At 45.3% G+C, this 25,042-nt stretch overlaps 1 protein-coding gene across 1 annotated transcript; it reads left to right on the plus strand.

Annotated features, from left to right (window-relative positions):
• The first annotated feature begins 6 nt into the window (after nucleotides 1-6).
• On the plus strand, nucleotides 7-6,305 carry LOC123046688 (protein S-acyltransferase 21). Its single transcript, XM_044470099.1, has 10 exons — nucleotides 7-87; nucleotides 1,927-2,040; nucleotides 2,133-2,235; nucleotides 2,306-2,505; nucleotides 3,401-3,469; nucleotides 3,576-3,647; nucleotides 3,736-3,864; nucleotides 4,424-4,504; nucleotides 4,595-4,786; nucleotides 5,097-6,305. The coding sequence occupies exons 1-10, from the start codon at nucleotides 43-45 to the stop codon at nucleotides 5,934-5,936; spliced, it is 1,845 nt and encodes a 614-aa protein (XP_044326034.1). The 5' UTR covers nucleotides 7-42; the 3' UTR covers nucleotides 5,937-6,305.
• Nucleotides 6,306-25,042: the final 18,737 nt, after the last annotated feature.

Raw genomic sequence — 25,042 nt, forward strand, 5'->3', positions numbered from 1 at the left:
CGCCGCGTCGCTGATCCCGTGGCCGCTCCCTCCGCCTCCGCCATGGCGCGGCGCCACGGGTGGCAGCTCCCCGCCCACACCCTGCAGGTCCGTTCTAGTTCTTCCTTCTTTATGTCCGTCTGTGCTCGAACGCGCAATGTGCCTCCGGATCTCTCCGCCGCGGGACCGGAATTGTTTTCGCTTCGGCGCTTCCGAGGCCGAGAGCCGCGCGCTGTGGCGTTTGAAAGTCTCCCTGTGCTTTGCCTGCGCGATGCTGGCGACTAGCGGGTTTAGGTTAGCATGAGAAGTAAACTACTGATGCGCGTCTTTCGTTTTGATCTGATGTGCCCCGTCATTTTCCCGTTCCATTCTTAGTTTTATTCTGTAGTTATGTGTGTCTGATGTGATGGTCTGATGGGACTGATGGATTACCTCGTTTACCCGCATTTTTTTGGGTGCTGCTGCGCGACTTTACTCTGAACTGTGTATGTTGGCCATCTCCGCTGTTCCGACGCGAAGTAGTACATGGATTTGATTTTCTTAGGTTTCCCTTTGATGCCATGTGACCCGAATTTCATGCGGTGCTTCGTTCTGATCTCACGCGCAATGGTGCGAGTATGTTTCTGCTCTGATCTGGCATTTTTCTGTGAAGGCAATTAAACTGTTGCTTTTTGTTGGTTCCCTGTTGGTCTCTTCTGTTCTTTGTCTTCGATGTGATGGGGGTTGGGGGATTCTGGCCTTGGAGTTTTGGACTTGGAGTTTCTCGGCTTTGGCCGCCGCCGCCAACTCTGTTTGTTTTCTTGTCTCCTTCCTGTTTGCACAACCAACTCGCTTTAATTAGTTTTGCAATTACAGGCTAACTACGAACTGTGTGAGTTCCTTTCACTGGAATGCCGAACTTTAGTTTGTTTAGTCCTTTGTGTGTTGTACCCATGGTATGGGTGCATCCGTGTTCAAAATGACGGGTTTTCAGTTCAATGGCGTTCACCTTGCTGTCCTGTACTGACGTAGTATCCCAGCTTAATTGTATACTGGTTCTGGCTAAACACATTGTATCTGAGGAAAAGTGTGAGCTGTGTAATAAGAGCTTAGTAGTCAACTGAATTAGCGAGTGTTTCATGACTATCAGTTAGATATTTTCAACTGATTTTTGGCTTATGACCTGAGTTCTGGGAGGACAAGACGTTTGGCCTATGCATCTGGTCCTATCAAGCGTATCCTCTCTTTACTTGAGATCATCCAGTTAGTAATGTCTCTCTGGTACATGTACAGACCGAATCACCCTGCTTACCTTCATCTGATCGTCTTATCTTCCCTTCCTCATTAAATTTAAGATAGCAGTTTAAAAGATCAAGCAAATAGGGTAAGGTCTTTTTATCTTTGATCTTGTACTTCACAAGAGATCTGCAATATCTGAGCAAGCGTGTTAACTGGTTATCTTGTGTAAAATATTTAAAAATTCACATGTAAATTTGATGGTTTTATGCACTTCAAATGCTTATTGTTTATGAAAAACCTAGGGTTAGGAGTCCTTAGTTCGCTTTCAGCTTTTTGTGGAGGTTTTGGTCTTGCTTTTCTGCTCAACCTGTGGCGTCTTGGTTGGATTCACACTTCCTTCTATGCTGGTGTCACCACAAACTACAAGCTGTTTGAATTTTTGAAACAAGTACACTCCAACTCCCCAGGTCATTACTCATTAAGGCCAATGCTAGCTACTGGCCTAAGCTTCCTCCTTGAGCTGTTTTAATTTTGTCTAGTTTTAGCCCTAGTGGTGTTTGTCAGTGCTCGGTTCAGGTTATGTTTGGTTGGTTGTGACCTGTGTTTTCTTGTCGATCATTCGGTCGATGGTTTCATGTACTGAACACTCTTTCTTCTTCTATAAATGTTCACATGCAGTTCTCCTTAATGGTTCGGAAAAAAGAATTGAATGATCATTTTTTTTGGCAGGTGGTTGCTATAACAGTGTTCTTCTTGCTGTGTATAGCATTCTATGCTTTCTTGTCTCCATTTCTTGGGAAGGACTTGTATCAGTATATTGCAATCGGTGTTTATAGTTTTCTGGTAAGGTTCCACTTCCTCTATTTTCATGCATGGATTGAATCCTGGAATATATTTCATTTGATATGCCTCTTGTATCTGTTTCTGTTTATCAGGCCTTATCGGTACTGATTCTATATGCTAGATGTACTGCTATTGATCCTGCTGACCCTGGCATCCTGATTAGCGTCAATGGTGCACTAATCTATAAATCAGAAGGTATGTCCTGATACCTGATGAAACTGCTTTTGAAGTTCAAATACTAATACATCATTCTTTTGATTAAAAGCAAACGTACACACTCAAGAAGAAGCTGGCAAATCAGGATTGGAAGCCAACGAGGAAATCAGAAAGCATAGATCATGTTTAGGAACTGGTTGTTTTTGTTGTGCTATTTTTAAGAAAGAGGATTGTCGCAAAGAAGATGAAGCTTACCAACAAGAAAATTATGCCGAGGAGGCACTCTTTTGCACCCTTTGCAACACAGAGGTACCCAGCAAGCAGAATATATCATACTCAAGAGTTCGGACTTCGGATGCATTTCATTCTTTTGTTATAGTCGTGGTAGTTCTAAAAAATGGATGCAATGCAGATGCTTGCATCCATTAATTACAATTTACCTGTTCCTTTTGTCCATATCTATTTTACACGAATTTAAATGCTATAACTGATATATTACAGCAGATGTTAAAGAAGTCTGGTATAAAATATATTATTGTTTATCTGTGTGTCACTTGAAAATTTTGTTCATGTGCAGCATAATGTTTACTCCCTCCGTCCCATAATAAGTGCCGTGGTTTTAGTTCAAATTTGAACTAAAACCACGACACTTATTTTGGAACGGAGGGAGCAGTATTTAGGCACTTCTAAGACTTTTGGGAACAGGCAATACACAGGATTTAATGAGGGACTCCTTTGTGATATATTTTCTGTAATAAGTTAGTTGCATCTGCCTTTGTCGTGTACGCAGACACAATTGGCATGATGATATAGAGACATAAATGCCCAATACAAATCAGCTAAGTTAGCATCGATGCAGTAGCTTGCAAAAGAAATCCACAAGGATGATTAAGGAAGGATGCATGCATGAGATAATTCCATAAATCCTGTTTCTGTTGAAAATAAGACGGTCATAAAGAAGCAAAGAGAAGTGAGGCAAAAGGACAATGTTTGGAGATTAGATCTGTTATAGTCATTGGCAGCTACAATTTATCCTGTCTTACCATTTATCTGTTTTTGTGCTTCTGCAACATTGATAGATTCGGAGTAGAACATTTTATGTCTGCTTGCAACATTAATAGAGTCCTTTCTGTTTACGCAAATGTGCCGTTATTCTTAACTTCTATTGGTATTGAAATGCCCTTTCCTTTGTGTATTGATGCAGGTGCGAAAAAATAGTAAACATTGTCGGAGCTGTGACAAGTGTGTTGATGGTTTTGATCATCATTGTCGGGTAGGTGCCATGCTGAAGATTATGTAGTTCATTCAGTCTTTCTACCCTTTCCCCACAGTTTGTTGGTGTGGATTTTCTGCTCTCTTATTTGACCTTTTTGATGCAGTGGCTGAACAATTGTGTTGGAAGGAGAAATTATATGACTTTTTTGTGCCTTATGGCAGTGAGTCTTGCTTGGGTATGTAGCATTACCATAGGAGTGTGAAATTTGATGTCCTGAAAGCATTTTTCATGTTTCTAATAGTACATTTTCGTTATGCATAAAGCTTGCGGTTGAGTGTGGAGTTGGTATAGCTGTGTTTGTACGTTGCTTCACTGATAAAGCAGCAATTGAAGAACAAATAGGGGAAAAGCTGGGCTATGGTCTTTCACGAGCGCCCTTTGCAGTCATTGTGGTAAATGTTAACACCTTTTTCTTATCTTGTTTTGAGGCATATAGCTGTACCTTTGGATTTCATCGTAATTACTTTAAAATATCCATCTTCATTGTGCGGTCTTTGTAAGGTGCAGAATCAAATCAGTGGTATGTCGTATAGTATTGCTGTTGATCTGAGGCAGGGTATTGACTTAGTATGAACACTTGAACGTAATTTAATTTTATTACATGAGGACAGAACAGAGTTTCTAACTTTGTGCAGCAGCAGTTGTACATAAACTCTGCCAACTGCTGCAAACTAAAGTAGTAGCTTGGCCTTTTTGCCCCAAAGGAATAATTTATGATCACAATGGCATCATTTTAGATGGTTAGTACTATTTGAATTATGTATACTGACATCTAGCCATATAGTACAGTACTTTAAATTGAGCTAGTTACCCTTCAATCAATAATAACTTGTAATCGATCACTGCATTGAAGTATATAACACCATAAGCTAGTCATATGATAGTCAAGCACTGTATTAGAGTATATAACATTGCTAGCTCAATCTTAACTCAATACATCCTTGACTTCAGGCCCTGAGTACAGCTCTTGCTGTGCTTGCTTCAGTGCCCCTGGGGGAGCTGTTCTTCTTCCATATGCTATTAATCAAGAAGGTTTGTCACTTTGCTATTGTTTGTCAATACTGCACTATCATTTTTGCAAGGAATTGATTATGATATCGCATTGTTACAACCATTTTTCAGGGCATCACAACTTATGAATATGTTGTGGCAATGAGGGCTCAGAGTGAACCTCCTGGTCTCTCTGTCAATGATGAGCAGCAAAGCTTGCCATCTTCTCCCATGAGTTCTGCACCAACTGCTTTCAGCGGGAGCTCGTTCGCACGGCATTACAAAGGTGCATGGTGCACTCCACCACGCATCTTTGTTGACCAGGTGTGTTTCTTATCCAGTGATACGTCTAGCCTTCTAATCGTATCAACTGTCTGTAGTTTGCTAACCAAATTCAACTTTCCATAGAGTGAACTGTTGGGTGTTCATGTTTCTATCACTGGAAGCACATCAATTTTCTGTGCTGTTTACTTTTCCAATGATGGGATTATGCTTTCCACTTTAATATATCTTATCAGAAACCTGCACTGTTATGTGCAAGATGTTTTCTGTCTATCATAATCGTTTTCATTTCGAAGTTGAAATTTGTCTACTTCTTTGGCCTATATTTAATCTTGTCTGTATCATATCACAGGACGAAATCATTCCACACTTGGGACCTGGGCGATTACCTTCAACTGTTGATCCTGATAGCACAGACCCGGTTGAAAGAGCCAAACAACACGCCAAGCGCCAAGTTCGCATTAACCCATGGAAGCTGGCAAAACTGGATTCAAACGAGGCCATGAAAGCCGCAGCAAAAGCCAGAGCCTCTTCATCCGTGCTGAAACCGATCAATAGCCGTTCCCATTACGACGCCGACCAGTGCTCCAGCGATAACCTCAGCTGCAGAAGCAGTGTCATGAGTGCTGATACTAACAACCACATCGACACTCGGTCTGGCAGGAATGCTCCGTACAAGTCCCCTTATCCACCCAGCATAGCAAGTGCAGATGACATTGAGCTGTATCCTCAGACACCCAGCAGCTTCCAGAGCAACTCGCGGACTCCGACGCCCATTGCAGAGCACCATCCCTCGAAGCATTTCAACCCAATCTATCAGACATCAGCAAACAGGTCCCCATTCTCAGCCAAAGCAAATGAAGCAGCTATTCCAGAAGCCAACAACGCAAGGAGGTTTAGTGCGCCGAACACAGATAGATCTCCTCGATCATCGGTTTACTGGGATCAGGAAGCTGGCCGGTTCATGTCTGCACAGGCAAACCAGGGACCGAGCTCTCGGGTAACCCGGCCCGACCTTCTGTACACCGGTCAGTCTATATTCTTTGGTGGACCCCTGATTGCAGATTCTGCAACGAGAAGTTTCAGAGACCCTGGCGGCTCGAGCCAGCGCTCTGCCGTGTCTCGGCCACACCAGCTCCCCGTGTTCATTCCCACTGATCCCCAGAAAGATCACCTCTCCAAGTTGCCGTGAAAGGAACTGTTTCCGGAGCACCCACGAGAAGCACCTGTTTCTCTGCTTCATGGTGGCATGATGCAATGTATAGTTCTCAGTTCTTGCATCAGACATTGTAGGTTATGATTTTGTGTCAGTTAGGTGGAGATTGAAATTAATTTAGTAACGATTTTAATACAGAATCATGAAGTCTCTTTTGTTTATCAAGGAAAAAGATGTCTGAGCTGTAGGATGAGATGGGGATAATCGGATGAGGGTGTTGGTGAGGGGATAAGGATGTTATGCGTGTTAGATACACCTGGTCGGTTGGCCCCAAGTGTTAATCCGATTACTACCAGAAGTGTCAAGAGTCTGAAATATCAACAACCCTTTTTCCCTTTCTGGCCATCTTCGATGGATCATTAACCTTTTTTTATCAGATTTGCTAACTCTTAGTTGCCTGAAATTTCAGTCACCTAAAGCTGCATCTTGTTTAGATTTCTTTTTGAGGGGGCATCTTGTTTAGATGGAACCTGTACTTTATCTGAATGTTTAGTCACCTAAAGTTCCACCTTGGCTAGCCTAAACTTGTGCTTATTTTATTGGATTGGGGCTAATTCCTAAAAAAAAGGGCAACCTGGTGCATGTAGCTCCCGCTTGCGCAGGGTCCAGGGAAGGGTCCGACCACTTTGGGTCTATAGTACGCAGCCTTTCCCTACATTTCTGTAAGAGGCTGTTTCTAGGACTTGAACCCATGACCTCATGGTCACAAGGCAACAGCTTTACCACTGCGCCAAGGCTCCCCTTCGATTGGATTGGGGCTAATTCCTAATTGTCTAAAAAAAAAATCAGTGATTCAGTCACACTAAACTTGCACCTTGGTTAACCTAAAATTGTATGTCTGGGATCATGCAACTTTAGTGCGAGTTTCCGTCTGAGGTTTATATATGAAGATAAGTGAGATGGGAATGGTTGGACGTTGATCCTAACGCTTTTAAAAAGCGACAGAGATATGTATGAATATTTCAGGCAGCTTACAGCGACACTCCGAATCAAGAATGTACTCACCTTTTGGCAAAAAAGAAGAAGACAGAATGCACTCACCTTCTGTCTCACTCTCAGAATATATCATAAAACGCCCCCGCAAAAAAAAAGAATATATCATAAAACACATTTTGACTCGTTAAGACAATGCTGTAACCAATAATTATTTTGTCATTACGTGTCCTTGTGCGATAGCATGATATAAATATAAACACCATTAGATTCATATTTAAAACACTTGTGAGTACAATTTTGATTTTTGAGTCACGTGCTTGTCTTAACACACTGGCGGAGCTATGTTGAGGCCGAGGGAAGTCTAAACAGATTATTTGTCAGTGCCCTGACTTACCAAATCAAAGTATTTGCGCAAGAAAAAAAATCAAAGTAGTGCGTCTTATTTTCCCTAAAAAAAAAGTAGTGCGTCTTATATTCTGAGACGTAATCGCATAACTTTTCTGTGGTCGCTTGTGGATATGCCGACCATCCATCCAAGCAATCCAGAATCCAGACCCTTCACCTGCGGACTGAACTGTCCGCCAGTCTATCTATCTAATACCTATCTAAGTGGCCACAACCTGCAGTCATATTTTACGGTCCGCTTTTGCACCACTTTCCGATGAACTCGTGTGATCCGTTAAGTATAGGAGGATAATGATCGAGTAAGTGGATGCGGTGGCTCCGCAGGTTTGGCCCCTTGCAACTGGCCGGTCGGAACGAAAGCGCAGGTGCCTGTCACCCGAGAAATGGCCTTGCCTGCGGGCGACAGCGACGTTTCTTTACCGCGGTGATACGCGGACGGTCGCCGTTGCTGCGCTCGTGGCGGAGAAAGAGAGGAGCGGCCGCTTCCCCCTTCGTCCACTCGGTTCGGTAGCCCATCGTCCGGATCCTACGTATTTTGCATTGGTTTCTGGGTGCGAGCGATCCAAACAAAATCTTGAGTTGGTCTCAGCGCGACTGCCGGCAGAAATCGCATATTTGATCTCAGGGCAAAATCAAATCACAAACTGACCTGCTCACGAATTTTTTTCACAATAATGACCCTTTCGTGTGGCGCCCGACAGCGAGGCGCCGCACCTACAGTGCAGCGCCTCGTCTTTAGGCGTCGCACCTCCTGCCAGCGTGGCAGCCCTGGTCCAGTTGCGGCCTCACAGACAGCAGTGCAACGCCTAAGGTCTAGGCGTCACACTTATAATGTGCAGCGTCCGTCTCTTAGGCGCTGCACTGTCTAAGTGCCACTTAGGCTGGCCCCACCCTCTCTCCCCTCCCACCCCCACCCCACACCCCCCCACCCCACCCAAACCCTTAGCCTTGCGCCCCTCCTCTCTTCCCCTCTCCCCCCTCTCAAATCCTTCTCAAATCTTGCAAATCCGGAGTATTTGACCGTGGATTTTGAAGCCAACCCCTCCCTTAAGGTAATCTCCTCCGACCCACTCGTTTTCATCCATAGGAATTGTCACATTTGCTCAAATCTTGCTAGTTTGGGGAAACCCTAGTTTTTGCTTGGATTTGGAAATTTGTGTTGGATCATGTTATGTTATTTGCTAATTTGGTATGGTTTGGCTTTCATAGTATGCTAGGGTTAGGGTTATGTGTGTTTGATGTTGGTGTTAGAGTTATGCTATGGTTGATGTTGGTGTTAGGGTTATGCTATGGTTAGGGTTGTGGTTATTGTTAAGTGGGGGTTAGGGTTATTAATTCATATATATGTTAGGGCATATGTATTTTGTGCAAATATTTTTGTTAAGTACTTACTTGATATATATGTGTGTTTTTGATTATTGTAGGGATGGGGAGAACATATGTTTATGTTCATCATGTCGATAAAGAGGCCTTTTTGAAAGGCAATGTTGAGCCAGACCCGGATGAGCTTGACATGGTGTTTGAGAGTAGTCCTAGCTATGCGGAGCTCTTGGAACAAGTGAGGAATGATTTGAATTGGATGGACCCAAGTGACGTTGTTGAGTTCGAGGGAAGGCATAATGTTGGTTTTGGAATGCACATCCGTTGGAAGACAATGCGTGTGAACTCCGAGCAACATTGGGTTGCATACAAGGAGACGGTTGCTGAATCTCTAGACAAGGCTCTTGAGGTATTTGTCTCCAAGAAGGTTGAGTCTACTTTGAATTTGAACTTGAACCGGAACCCCTCCCCGTTGGTTGCTAGCACTCCCCCACCCATGAACCAAGATCAAATGAGTGGAACTCATTTCACGCAACAAGATTGGCCAACATTGAGCCCGACTCCAAACAACCAAAATGAAGTTTTTGAAGAGGAGAATGATGAGTACGAGGAGGATGACAACGAAGTTGATCTCCATGACAACAATGTGGGTGATCTCGACCAATATCATGTGCAAGAGACAATGGACCAATCCATCCCTTTTTCCCGTGCATATGCATCGGACTCGGATGACGATGGTCCCGATGAAGAAGTTGATGAGGAGGGGTTCACACCGAAGGAGGCCCAAGTATTCAAGAAGGTATTCGGGCGGGATCACAAGACACCATTGTTCAAGGATCTTAGTCTCGCGGATGAAGCCGTTGTGGATGGTGGTAAATGCATATCTCTTGGAGCTAGGCCAAGTTCTCACCGTGATTTGGAAGACGGCAAGAACGTGATATATCCCGGTTGTGAGTTTCAATCCTTCTTGGAATTGAAGAAGTGGCTCGACAACTACTCGGTTACACATTATCGTCCACATAAAGTGGCCAACTCGGACATCAATGTGCGTTACACGGTCAAATGTGAAGTGCCAAGATGTCCATGGATTGTGCGTGCAAGGCCATGGAAATTAAAGGAGGTCCCACTTGGCGCATAGTGAGTTATCTACCAACTCACATGTGCCGGCACAAGAATGCGGATGGCGAGCTTGTGTACCAACAACACAGACAACTCACGTCCGAGTTCATTGCTTACAGGTTATCCAACCAAATATCCACACTTCCAATAATGAGCATCAAGAGTGTCATTGACCTTGTGAAAGCCATCTTTCATTACAAGGTGAAGTACGACAAGGCATGGAAGGCGAAGCAAGCCGCATTCAAGATGTTATATGGCAATTGGGAGGAAGCATACAACCGACTCCCTAGGTTGTTGTTAGTTATGGCATTCCTGGACATACAAAGTTGCACCATCGATGGTGCATGAGGCACTTTTGTGCAAACTTCTATAGGGCATGTGGTATCAAGGAGTTGGCCGATGATCTTCAAGATTGTTGTCTTGCTTTCACCAACATGCGGTTTGCCACATTGTTCAATGCATTGCTCAGACACAAGAAACTTGACCCCGGTGGTCTTGAATTTCTCAATAGGAACATTGTCGAAAGGAATATGTGGGCACGTGCTTTCGATGAAGATGGCCGGAGATACGGTCAAATGACAAGCAATATGGCAGAATGCTTTAATAAGGTGCTCAAGGGTGTACGTGCATTACCCGTGACGGCAATAGTTCAATACACATTTGACAAGATGAATGGGTACTTTTTAAAGTACTCAATGGAGACGGATAAGCAGATTGCTGGTGAGAACAAGGATAAGCACAAGTACTATTTCCCACCAAAGGTTGAAGAATGGTTGGACTTTCAATCACGAAAGGCAGACTCCCAAGAAGCTGTACTATATGACGACAACGAGTGGAAGTATGAGGTGAAAGAGCCTGGAGGAACCACAAATGATGGCCACCAACATGGAGGCCACGCTTTTAAGGTCTCCCTAACACGGTGTGATTGCAGCTGCATGAGGCCATCGTTGCTTCATCTCCCATGCTCGCACTTGTTAAATGCATCCCGTGTTAGGAATGTGGACGTCAATCACCCTCTTACACAGTGCAGCACCTTGCCCTTAGGCGCTGCACACCTGGACATGCCAGTCCAGAGAGCAACGGAACCGTTCCAGTAGCTTTTGCACCCAAAAAATTGCTAAGTCAGTGTGCAGCGTCTAAGGAAGAGGCGCCGCACTATACTTTGCAGCGCCAAGCTGTTCGACGCTGCACAGTAGAATGCAGCGCCTTTCCCTTAGGCGCTGCACACTGGCTTAGCAATTTTTTAGGCGGGCATATCTCAACTCGAGTATTTTCAAGAAGCCATCGTATGTAGTTATCAAAAGTAAGTGAGTTATGCTCACGAAGCTGGGCGCGTGCACTACTACGAGCTTGCTCCACACAAAGCTGGAAGCGGGTAACATACGAAGCATGATGCTTGTCCCAGTCCTTTATCTTCCGCTGCCTTCTCCTGTCCAACCTGCATAGCACAAAACCAAACATTAGCACACTCAAAAGGAGTGCCGATGCTTAGTCAATACGCAGACATACTCTCTTACCTATGAAGTGCTTTGTCCGTGTCCACCCAATCCGGCGGCTGAGGCTGGAACAGACCAAACTGACGATACACGCGATGTGGCAAATGAAACTCAACCGCCCAGTTGCATATCAGTGGGCACCGCATAAGCCAGAGATCCTTATCCCGCAAGCACATCGGGTTGAGGCGGAACTCCATGGTGTACCCAAAGCTCTCACCCGCGCCATATGGCTGCCATACCACCTATGAAATAGGGCAGCAATGCAAAATTGATGACTATTTTTCAAGCAACCATGAGAAAGGATTGAAGTAATGACCTCATTACCTGCTCAGGCGTAATCGTGTCCAACTCGGCAATGTACTTTTGGTACATGAGATTGACATCGTTCGTCATCTCGGAAACCACATCCCACTTGTAAGCCCAAGTGGGGCGCCGTAATTCGTCATCTTCATCTTCATACCAAGGATTAAACCTGACGCTCTTCGGGCGTCCAACAGGCAGACGCTCCCAGCTCTATACAGAAAGTAGAAGCATATTACCACCAATGCCTACACTATCTGTGATCCTGCAACATGCATCGTCTAGCTGCATATTTAAGAAAAACAATGTTAACTTGACAGCAAGCTTGCATCACTAATGAAGAAATGAGTTGATCACAAAACAGACCAACTACCTGTCGGTACAAGTAGGCAAGAGTCGCTGAACCCCAGCTCCATTTGCTATGGAAGACGGTCAACACCTTCAGCCACATCCATGGAGCGTTCTTGCCAGTGGAGTCAGGAAACAAAGTCCTCGACACAACATACCACATATACACACGAGCATGTGTCTGGATCACATCATCAGTGGCATCCGGAGGGCACGTCACAAAGTTATTCTGAATCCACGTGAAAGCAGCTCCGGCTATTTTCCTTTCCCTCTTCTTCTCTTCTCCCTCCAGTACATCAGCCTCAGCCTCGGTAGGAGCCATACCGATAAGAGCAATCATCTGCTCGCGCCACCCATCAGAATCGGTGCTCATACAGAGAGGCCTCCTGTCGATAGCAAGACCGGTGATCAACGAGACATCCTCGAGCATCACAGTCATCTCCCCAGTCCGAAGATGGAAACTGTGCGTCTCCGGCCTCCACCGATCAACAAGAGTGGACACCAGTGGAGCGTTCAGATTCGGCGTGGACCGGCTGACCAACTGAATCCACAGGAGTAGTCCTGCGTGCTTGATGTACGGTGTGTACCGCTCATCGTAAGGCATGGCAGGACCAGAGACCCCGTGATACCGAATCTTCAGAGGTTCAAGCTTCTGCTAAAAACAAGTAATGAAAAATCTTAGGGCATGTAAATTTCAACTAAAGGCAAATTTGCAAAATATTTAGATTACTCGTTATTACCATCTCCTTCTCGCGCATCATGTAGGCCCGGTGTTTCATGTCGTAGACATCGTCCAGAAGCCAAACCATCCTTACAAATTTCAAACAATAAACATATATGAGTTCATCTCAAATATCGGTAAACACTCAACATTTCATATGTGTTCATTTAAACATCTCATATGTATTCATCTACAAGAATCTCAACATCTCCTTCTCACACAATGAATAAATGATTGTAAATTCTCATATATATCTCGTATGACATATGTGTTCAAATAAATCAACATCTCATATTTCAAATAAGCTCAACATCTAATATATATCTAAAAAAACTCAACATCTCACATATAGCTACAAAACTCAACATCTCATAATTATCTACAAAACTAGGCATCTCATATATATATCTAAAAAAACAAACAATCTAGGTTTCACTAACAAGAATCATATAGTACCGGATATGACTACATATCCTCCATCACAACACACAATCTTGGACAAACAAAGATCCAAACCAAGCAAATCAAAGGTTCCACCTAATCTTGGGAAAATCCCTAAAATTGCAACGAATTTATGGAGGAAAAAAGGGAACGGAGGAGTTTACATAGTAGGAGGGATTGGAGATCGAATCCAGGCCTCAAAACTTCAGATTTGAGAGGGGGTGTGGGGGAGGGGGGGGGGAGGGGAGATCTGAAGGGGGCGCCACCGCCGCTCTCTGTACAGAGAGCAACTTCCTCAAAGGGGGAAGAACTGCTTGCGAGGGGCTGGCCCGATGAGGCTTAAGTCAACGTGCAGTGCCCAAGCGATAGGTGCTGCACTATACACAGTATGGCGCCCTAGCCTTAGGCGTTGCACTGCTGTCTGTGGGGCCGCAAGAGGACCAGGGCTGCCACGCTGGCTGGATGTGCGATGCCTAAGGGAAGGGCGCTGCAGCGTTGGGTGCGGCGCCGCGCTGTCGGGCGCCACACTAAGGCCAACTCCACCGCGCGACCAGTCGAGCACCACGAGCACTCCAGAGAGGTTGGAGGAAGATGAGGAGCACCGGAGGAAGCAGAATGCCAAGGCGGGGTCGGCGGCAATCTCCGGAGCAAAATAGCGGCCAGAGGCCCGCCCAGCCTGGCCGTGGCTGTCTAGAGGAAGTGTGAGTGCCAGAGAAGGAGAGTGGTGAGGAGAAACGAGCTCGGGGGGGGGGAGGAGTCCTATTGATAAGCATTAAGCATAGCAAAGTCATAGCAACATCAATATCAGAACATAGTGGAAACTAGGGATCAAACCCTAACAAAACTAACTCGATTACATGGTAAATGTCATCCAACCCATCATCCAGCAAGCCTATGGTGGAATTACTCACGCGCGGCAGTGAGCATCATGAAATTGGTGATGGAGGAAGGTTGATGATGATGGCGACGACGGATCCCCCTCTCCGGAGCCCCGAACGGACTCTAGACCATCCCTCCCGAGAGAGTTTAGGGCTTGGCGGTGGCTCCGTATCGTAAAACGCGATGAATCTTTCTCTCTGATTTTTTTCCTCCCCGAACGTGAATATATGGAGTTCGTGTCGAGGTCGGTGGAGGTCTAGGAGGGCCCTTGAGGCAACAGGGTGTGGGCCCCCTGACGTTGATTCCTTCGCCAATATTTTTTATTAATTCCAAAAAGTTGCTTCATAGATTTCCAGGTCATTCCGAGAACTTTTATTTCTGCACAAAAATTAACATCATGGCAGGTCTGCTGAAAACAGCGCCAGTCCGAGTTAGTTCCATTCAAATCATGCAAGTTAGAGTCCAAAACAAGGGCAAAAGTGTTTGTAAAAGTAGATACGATGGAGACATATCAGCGGACAAACACACACTACAAAAAAATACACTTCCGTGATGATACGTGTTTTTTCATAGTAGGTCACGTTTTCTGTCATGCATATACATCCATGATGATTTTATAACAGTATCAAGATAGTCATACATGTGCTGTCGTAGAAGTGTTCCATGACATTACCAAAATTATCATCACGGAAGTGTCCACTTCCATGACGATAAATGGCGCGTCATGAAAGTGCTTTTGTCAAGGGTACTGACACATGGCATCCACCGTAGTGGGTCGCCGTTAAGCTATCGGGTCCGGTTTTGGATCCGATAACCCATTAACTACCCTGACCAATGAGGATTTTCCATGTGTAAAATTCTTATTGGCCGGAGGAAGCATGTGTTGGCTCACCGTTGGAACAGATGTCCTCCACTCATTGGACAGGCAGCGCCTATGATAGGTCGACGCGTGGCACGACCCAACAATGGCCCATTCCGATGAAAAAGGCCGGCCCAGTAAAAATTAGCAGGCCAACCCATATAAGGCCTACTTGTGTTAGGTCCATTTAAGCCCATGGCGTATACGAGATGTGCCAATTCGGCCCATCAACGGCCCGTTAAATATTTGACACCATTGCAGCCCATCGTCAGTTCGAGCCCGTTAACCGTCCGCTATATATCTGGGCTCAATATCGGCCTGATGTGATTTCGGCTAGTTAAAGGCCCATTCAAGGGATGGGCCAATTTTCAGCATGTACATCTTTCGGCCTTGTAGTGACCCATTTAAGTGTTGGGCTAATTTCCGGCCCGGTGTGTCTCTCAGTCTGTTAACGGCCCATAAATGAGTTGGGCCATTTGTAGTTGAACCTGAGTTTTGGCCTTTTAGCGACCCATTTAAGTGTTGGGCCAATTCCCGGCTTGGTGTGTCTTTCAGCCTATTGACGGCCCATAAATGAGTTGGGCCATTTGTAGTCGGACCTGAGTTTTGGCCTTTTAATGACCCATGCTCTTCATGGTCCAATACCAACCCGGTTTCTCTTTCAGCCTGCTAAAGGCCCACAACACAGTTGGGCCATTTACAGTATGACCTGACTTTCGGCCTCTTAGCGGCCCATGCTCTTCATGGTCCAGTACGAGCCCGCTGTCTCTTTCGGCCTGCTAAAGGCCCACAGTACAGTTGGGCCATATGTAGCCTGACCTTACTAACGACCTGTTAACGGCCTGTGAAATCAAATGGGACCACCTATTGCCCGCTTTGATGTCGGCCTGTTAAAGACCCGGGAGGTAAGAAGGCCGACCATTAACTCTCGGCCTGGTAATGGCCCATTAACTTAATGGGCCCACTAAAGTTCGTACATGTCTTTAGGCCAAATTAGATAATTTGAGCCCATTATAACGAGCAATTATGCACAGGACCAAAACCGATCACGCAAAGGTATGGCATATAGGGAAAAACGTTGCACATCCAGCATATATTACATGAAATTACATCCACTGGGCAATCAAAGATTGATGCCAGTGCAAATAAATGAACAGAACCTAACGATCTACAACGTCACAATCTACAACCTCAGCGCGGATGACGCCCATAAGCATGTGGGAAAGTTCTTGCTGCTTTGCTACATTGTCTCTGAAAACATTGATCATTTGTTGTTGCGCATGAATGTGCACCTCTGATTCCTCCACCATTTCCATCATTGCTTCAGCCATTAATTGGTTCACAAACATACATTTTTTCCATTGCATTCGAGACAGAGGAAACTGAATAGATTCAGATGGCGATTTTGGCAAGCTTGTATTATTGATAGTGGAGAGTGTCTCGACCACTGCATCATAACATAAATTAAGAGGGGAACCGAAAAGATTAATCATGAGTTATTTCCATATTACCTGGCCTAGATTTATTGGAAAGAAACAATGGGGTTGCCTTGCTATTTTCAAAGTTTGTCTTCTTATCTTCAGCAGCCTGCACCAAATTAACACACTATCATTGCTATCATTGGCCAAGTCAGATAATAGAAAAGCAACATTGACACAATGAATGTTTGGGCAACTAGCCTACACCAAATTAACACAATATGGCACAACTATTATCATCCAGGTAAGGTAATACGAAAGCAACATTGTCACAATGAATGAATGGGCAACCAGTTGTAACACCCTCGATGCGACTATAGCTTCCACGTGTCGAGGCACGACTTAGAGACATAATCGCATTGAAGGCATATGTCACAAGTGAGGTAATCGTCACACAACCCATGTAATACATAAGGGAAAGAGATACATAGTTGGCTTACAATCGCCACTTCACACCATTACATAAATAAACATTACATCAATCAAATACACTCATGGTCCGACTACGAAACCAAAATAAAAGAAGAACCCCAAATGCGACAAAGGTCCCCGATCGACCCCAACTGGGCTCCACTACTGTTCAACTAGAACGAAACAACACAAAGGACAAGGTCGTCATCGAGCTCCTCCTGAGCTTGGTTGCGTCATCTGCACGGACTCATCGGCACCTACAAGCTGGTTTTGGAAGTATCTGTGAGCCACAGGGACTCAGCAATCTCACACCCTCGCGATCAAGACTATTTAAGCTTATGGGTAAGGTAAAGGTATGAGGTGGAGCTGCAGCAAGTGACTAGCATATATGGTGGCTAACATACGCAACTGAGAGCGAGAAGAGAAGGCAAAGCACGGTCGATAAAAGTATGATCAAGAAGTGATCCTGGACTACTTACGTCAAGCATAACTCCAACAACCGTGTTCACTTCCCGGACTCCGCCGGAAAGAGACCATCACGGTTACACACGCAGTTGATGCGTTTTATATCGGATCTGGTGTCAAGTTATCTACAACCGGACATTAACAAATTCCCATCTGCCTATAACCGCAGGCACGGCTTTCGAAAGATTATACCCTGCAGGGGTGTCCCAACTTAGCCCATGACAAGCTCTCGCGATCAACGAAGGAATAGACCTTCTCCCAGGAAGACCCGATCAGACTCGGAATCCCGGTTTACAAGACATTTCGACAATGGTAAAACAAGACCAGCAAGACCGCCCGATGCGCCGACAATCCCGATAGGAGCTGCACATATCTCGTTCTCAGGGCAACACCGGATGAACACTACGTACAACTAAAACCAGACCTCGAGTTTCCCCGAGGTGGCGCTGCAAGTGGCTCTGGTTCGGACCAACACTTAGACAAGCACTGGCCCGGGGGGGGGCTATAATAAAGATGACCCTCGAGAGAGCGACTCCCAAGGGAAAAGTAGGTGGTGGTGAGGCAAATGGTAAAAGTCAATGTTGGGCCTTGCTGGAGGAGTTTTATTCAAAGCGAACTGTCAAGGGGGTCCCATAAATCACCCGACCGCGTAAGGAACGCAAAATCCGGGAACATAACACCGGTATGACGGAAACTAGGCCGGCAAGAGTGGAACAAAACACCAGGCAAAAGGCCAAGCCTTCCACCCTTTACCAAGTATATAGATGCATTAATTATATAAGATATATTGTGATATCCCAACCAAAATCCTGTCCACCATGGAGAAATCTTCAACTTCACCTGCAACTAGCAACGCTATAAGAGGGGCTGAGCAAGCGGTAACATAGCCAATCAACGGTTTGCTAGGACATGGTGAGTTAGAGGTTTGACATGGCAATTGGGAGGCTGACAAGCAAATGGTAGGCATCGAAGCATTGGCATAGCAAGAGCGAGCAAACTAGCATAGCAAAGATAGTAGTGATTTCGAGGGTATGATCATCTTGCCTTAAATCCCGCAAGGAAGAAGAACGAGTCCATGAAGAAGACAAACGGACGTAGACGAACGGTTCCTCACAAACGCGACGTTGTCGGAAACAACCCGAAGAAGCACACCGGAAAGAAGCAAACAACATAGTAAACAACAAACACATCAACATGGCATGAAGCACAAACGAGTATGATGCATGTCCGGTTTAATGAGGCACGGCATGGCAAAATGCACAAGCAATCCTACAAATTAAGTGGAGCTCAATATGCATCGGGATGCATATTGACAGAGCACCACATCAATTATTTAGTTTGATCTCGTTTATGTACCAAACAATATTAAATGTTGTTAAACATGGCAAGAGGTGAAGCAAATGTAAACTACCTATCTAGTCAAGGTTAAATGAGGCCGGAAGCAACGAACAACAATTCCGGAAACTCCTCATATGCATATATTAGGTTTGGTACTGTTCTGCCCTAAACATAATTTTATAGTTTTTAAACATGCAAAGTAAAGCCACCATGTTAAACTAGGCATTTTTCTACCCCATTTACATATAAAGTTTGTTAGATTTGGAGCTACGGTTATTTAGTTATGAATTAAATCATGTTAACATGGCATAGGAGCAAATTAATGCAAACATCATTTTAGACATTTCAAACATGGATGAAAGTTGGATATTATTAATCTACACGAAATTCTGAGCAAGTTTCATATATAACTTATTTCAAACCGATGCACGGTTAGTGAGTTATTAAATGCATGAACTAGGGGGACTATTCTGCAAAACTGCAAATCCTCGGATAATTGCTAAAATCACAGAACTGAAAAAAAACCTACACGGGCCGAAACTGAACTTGGAGCAGGCCCATCAGTAAAAAAACAAGAGGCGCTGGGGGAGTGGCCTCACCCATGGGCTCGGCCCAGTCAGATCTGGAGGAGGCCGGCATGGGGCTGCGGTAGCTGGGCTGGGCCTTGGCGCGGTGCTGGGCCACGCAGCGCTGGGCCTTGGAGCGGACGAAGGGAGCTGGGCTGCTCCTGGACGCAGAAGTGAGGGGCGCGGGATCGGTCAACGCGGGGACGACGCCTCTCCTCGTTCGTTGCAGGGGAAGCAGGGCGATGCAGAGGAGGCGAGCAGGCGCCGGTGACCGGGAGCAGAGCGAAGGGGCGGCGAGGTCTTGGGCATGGGGAAGGTCGGATCGACCGGATCCAGGGCGCGGGGAGCCCGTTCCTGGCGGCGGCGGGGCTCCACAGCTTGCACGAGCTCGGGGCGACGAGGATCCGTTCCAGGACGAAGCAGCGGCGGGCGTCCATGGCGACGGAGTATCTGGGAGAGAGAGGGATTAGAGAGAGAGAGAGGAAGCCGAAGGAGAAGACGGGAGGAGGAGGCAAGGCGCTGGCCTGCGGGTCGACGGCGGCGACAAGGCTGACGAAGGGGCCGTCGGAGTCGCGAAGCTTGTGCGCGAGCAGAGGAGCTCGGGCTGCAGCTGCTGGCTGCTGCGGGCGCGGACGGCGACGGCTGCGGGCGGCCGGACGCGTCCAGGACCAAGGGAGGAGGAGGCACGAGCAGGGACGAGGCCGGCGGCGTGGCTTTGGTGGCTGGGTTCGCCGGCGGGGTGGAGGAGACGAAGGCGGGTCGCACTCGGTGGCAGAGGGGGCAGAGGCGTGCTAGACCGTGGCCTCGATCCATCCTGGATCGGGCGCCGGCTGGCTGCTGTACGAAGGCTCGGCGAGGGGTGGATCGGGAAAGAGGCTGGCGATTGGCTCGATGGGGAATGGGAGGATCCCGAGGTGGATGCGGGAGAGAGGTGGCTGCGGCGGCTAGGAGGATCCCTAGAAATTAGGGATTTGGTCTCGGTTTAGACTAGTATATATAGCGGGTAGGTTAGGCTAGGGGCTATCTCCTCCCTCCGATCGTAATCGGACGGACGGAAAAAATAGACTAGGGAGAAACCAACAAAGAAACGAAGATACTTTCGGGATGTTTGGGGATGATTCGGATCCAACGGTAACGACAGAGCGGGTCGGGTTCAGGACAACTTTCGGGCGCGCACACGAGGGGGTCTGTGGTTGTGCAAAGAGGGGGTTGGGCTGAGAAGAGAGAGGAGAAGGCAGCCCGGCACGATTTTCGGAGACCGAAAACGTCCGACGAAGGTACCGGCAACGGTACCGCTATACATTTAACGGTTGGGCTATCAGATGGACTCCGAATGCGACGAAACTTGGCAGACGGCCTGTCTACACTATAATAAGACCGCACGACAAGTCCCATCCCATTCCGAGAACATTTTTATGCCACTTATAAAATAATATTTTGGAGGTGCCGCGGGCGCGTGCGAGTGTGGTCGGGCTCAGAACGGACAACGGAGAGAACCGGCGGAACCAGAACGGATGCAAGTTTTATGAAAACGATGCCGATGCAATGCGCATGATGCTGTGAGACGAGATGCATAACAAGAACAAAAGGCAAAACAACAGACAAAAACCCAACCACGGAGGAAATAATAAATCACATCTCCGGAAAAAGGCAAGAGTCGGAGTTACGAATATGAAAAGTTGTATCCGGGGCGTTACAACACTCCACCACTACGAGAGGATCTCGTCCCGAGATCTAGGATGGCACCGGAGGGAAAAGGAAAAGGAAGAGAAGAGGTAAAACTAAGTTGCTTCTTCGACCAATGAGTGAAACCACGAACCTTGAGAGGTTGAACAAATTGAAAGAAACAAAACAACGGAGATGACCAAGATTGCAAACAGTCCGTTAGAAAAGAGGAACAAGGAACATAACGAGAACTTGAAGGTTGCAAAGACATGATTGATGAGCACAATGGACAAGAAGGAATTGAAACCACTCTGGTTGAAACGAGATAAGAATGAATAAGAATGATATAATTTTGACAGCACTCCGACTGTAAATGGAAGAAATTGAACATGAACTTGAGAAGATGGGATGATACTTGATGAAATCAACAACACACTGCCTTCGGAACTATTGAAAGAGTGGCATAATGGGTAAGAAGGATTTCAGACAGCACTCAGGTTGAAAAGAGAGGCAAAACTTGACAAGATGAAAGAACTTGAAGAGATGACACAACAGTCCGGTTAAATGGATAAGCACGAAAAAAAACACGATCCTCACAATTCGGGATGATGAGCGAAGAGAGCAACATCACATTGCCTCCGAAAGAAGAAATAGAAGATAGATCATTGGAATGAAAAGAACGGAGAAGAAAATGACAATTGCTGCCACAAATGAACTTGGAAAGCGCCCTTCCAAGAAGGTTATAACGGAGTTGTTGGAAAACCAACAACGAAAAGAATAAGCTTGTAGTGGGCTTATGGAAACATCGCAAGACTATGAGATGACATTCTGCCACTAACGAAAAACAATTGCTCGTTTGAGATCAACGAAGAGACGAAAAACCTCTTTCACCGAGAAGGATATGGAGAAAGCTTGGATCAATGATAAGCACCACAAATAGCAACATTCCCAATGGAAGGCTTTAGGTGAAATCTATACCAAGATAACTCCAAAGAAGAAGTTGATTGGACTGAGAAGAACTCATGCTCGAAGGAGTTGATGGGTTTAACTACCTCATTCTTGACAACATATGAATCATCAAACACGAACTCGAATTGTCAAGAATGACATGACACCACCTCAAAAGATAAGGTAGAAAGAATTGCACTTCAGAATGCAAGATGAAGAATACTTGAACTCCTCAAAACAAAACATGTGTTGAGCACCATGTTTACTTTTGAGTATAGCTTGGCGGATCTTAGCTTCGAGAGAAATTTTGAAGAACAAATGAAGAATGAAAGGAATCCTTGATGAACCATCATGTAGATCTTCCATGGAGAACTCCGGTAATAAAAGAATGATAGAAAGAAAGAGAAGTTGAAAGAACAAGGTGAGCCTTGTGATGATTTAGATGGAGCTTTGCGACGATATAACCAAGAAAACTTGGAACTCCGGAAAGAAAAGATGAATATTAGAACCGAGAATTACTTCATCATGAACAATCTCTGGAAGAAGGAATTAATCACTTGGATGAAACAAGAATAAGAATTATGTCATGCCTATCCTTCACCAATTTAAATTGATGACAAGCAACAGATTTGGCATACTACTTATTCTCATAGAAAGGATCAAGATAGATATGGCGCAAACTTTAGAAAATCTTCATGAACCACCGGTGGAATTTGGAAACAACGAATGAATTGATATGATAACCAAGGAAAGAGAACTCTTGAACGAACCACCGTAAGAATTGAAAATGAAAGTAACAAAGGCACAATTCACCGGGAAGAATTGGAAAACGAATGAAGATACTTGAGGCGATTTAGAAACATGAGAACGAAGAGATCATGAGCTGACTAGAGGGTATATGAACGAATCACCGGTAAGATTTGGAGAACAAGAGTTGAAGGTTGAGAATGAGTAATATTCAGAAATGATGGCATTCGGATTATCAAGAAAGGAAGCAACTCCTGAAATGCATCAGATGGTTGAAAAGAATTGTCACAATCAAAACAATTATGAGGATAGCATCAAGCTAGAACCATGAATCTTCAAGAGAATGGACCAAGATTTAAGAGAAATCCTTCTTCGGTCTTCAAAAGTTGAGAAAGATGATGAGAACCACCATGAATTGTTGAGATACTCCGGAATGAAAATTGGAAAGGTTGAACCAACGATGAAAATATTTCAAAGCGATCTTGGAGAAGGCATGTGACTGATGGAATCCATTCTTACGTCACACTTTGAAAAGAATTTGGGAATAGCACCAGAATAATTAGAAGAGTCAGGTAAGATCCTGGGAAAAAAACCTGTGGGTTAGGGCCCACTCAAAAGAAAACACCGTTGAACAATTGATTGAAAGGGGGGATTGCACCGGTTGAATTAAATGGCTTGAATGAGATAACAACCTCGAAATATCTTGAACGGATTGAGAATGGAAACACAAGTCTTCCGAGATATCTTGAGCACTCCAGAACAAATGAAAAGCGAGAAGTGAAAGATTAAGAGGTGCACCGGTATGAACAAGCATTTGACACGAGGAAAAAAAATATGATCAACACCGAAAGCTTGAAATTAACACCACCGGAGAAGAAACAATAATGAAGGATGATGAACTTGAAGCTCGTGAGCATCTTCACGAGGGATCACCGGATCAGAACATTGATCGAAAAGAGTGAAGTGACTTCACATGAATAAATGGATACTTGATTAAAATAAATGAGTCCTTGAAGAAAAAGGGGTGGGAGGGCGGGAAAACAAAGACAACTTGGGACGGATGAAACAAACACCGTTGAGAAAACTGAGAGGTGATCTTGCGAATGTTGAAATGATCGGATCCACTTGAAAAGAAGCACACCGGTTGGAAAGAATTGACATGACAATCTCGATGATCGAAAGGATTAGCACTCCCATAGAAATATGAGAACACCATTTAAGAAAGGTATGGATTCAACATTTGACTCGAAGCAACTCGAATACCACAAATAAAACAAAACAAAGGATTGGCTTGCAGAATAAGCCGGAACAAACATATGATAGAGATTCCGTCCGAAGTTTTCGTGGTGGGGCCCACACGGGCTCGAGTGTACAGCACCATCATGTACAAGGCAGTGCACATGACATACGAAGTGTCCCCGAACCAGCATAGCCAAGGGTTCTTTAAGACACAACGAGACCACTGTAAAAACGACCGTGGAAAGGCGGACCACTAGACGTCGAACCCCAATCTCATATCATGCATCTGTCGAAAAGATATTCTAGGAGCTACTTGAATTCCCACCTATAAAACTCCCGAAACTTTCTGGTTATGCAATCTGGTGTTGGGGATACAGGGGAAGCAATATATCTCACCCAAACTAACAATACCTACATCCAAGCTGTATCCATCCGTCAACACATAACCAAGAAACCTTCGGAAATCGTGTACCTCAACCTTCGAAAAGCATCCGTTATACGAGTTATGGCAATACTCCCGAGCTCGCCCCAGTACTGGGTTATCGGGGTTATCTCACCAACAACTGCATAAAAGAGATTTTCGATGTCGGCAAATCTCAGGTATTCCAGAACTGCAACGATAAAATTATGATGACAACACCTCAGAGCTCAACTCCCCGGGACACTTCCACAAAACCCCTGACAGGAGGCACCAAGACAATGATCTCATCATAAAACCATCGGAACGATTCCAAGATACCCGCGTGATCCTAAATTTTTTTTAGTGAAATTTGAGAAGAGAAGAGTCAAAACTCTACGTCAGGATGCCTCGCAAGAGTGACGAAGGGACTGAGGAGTAAAAAGAATTCCTAAACTCTCCGATATATAATTCCTAAATGACTCAAAACATTTTTCTAGACACAACTCGGCCACTAAAAACGATCAAGCAATGGGGCTCCTAAGGTCGGGGAAGGCTCTGATTACCAACTTGTAACACCCTCGATGCGACTATAGCTCCCACGTGTCGAGGCACGACTTAGAGACATAATCGCATTGAAGGCATATGTCGCAAGTGAGGTAATCGTCACACAACCCATGTAATACATAAGGGAAAGAGATACATAGTTGGCTTACAATCGCCACTTCACACCATTACATAAATAAACATTACATCAATCAAATACACTCATGGTCCGACTACGGAACCAAAATAAAAGAAGAACCCCAAATGCGACAAAGGTCCCCGATCGACCCCAACTGGGCTCCACTACTGATCAACTAGAACGAAACAACACAAAGGACAAGGTCGTCATCGAGCTCCTCCTGAGCTTGGTTGCGTCATCTGCACGGACTCATCGGCACCTACAAGCTGGTTTTGGAAGTATCTGTGAGCCACAGGGACTCAGCAATCTCACACCCTCG

This window comes from Triticum aestivum, chromosome 2B (genome assembly GCF_018294505.1).
Source record: "Triticum aestivum cultivar Chinese Spring chromosome 2B, IWGSC CS RefSeq v2.1, whole genome shotgun sequence".
Classification (NCBI taxonomy): domain Eukaryota; kingdom Viridiplantae; phylum Streptophyta; class Magnoliopsida; order Poales; family Poaceae; genus Triticum; species Triticum aestivum.

Excerpts from the sequence above, each read along its gene's own strand:
- LOC123046688 (XM_044470099.1), top strand. The coding sequence starts at position 43 with ATGGCGCGGCGCCACGGGTGGCAGCTCCCCGCCCACACCCTGCAG. Across the intron at positions 3,470-3,575 it reads GTTTTGATCATCATTGTCGG|TGGCTGAACAATTGTGTTGG; the intron begins GTAGGTGCCATG and ends TTTTTGATGCAG. Across the intron at positions 4,787-5,096 it reads CACGCATCTTTGTTGACCAG|GACGAAATCATTCCACACTT; the intron begins GTGTGTTTCTTA and ends ATCATATCACAG.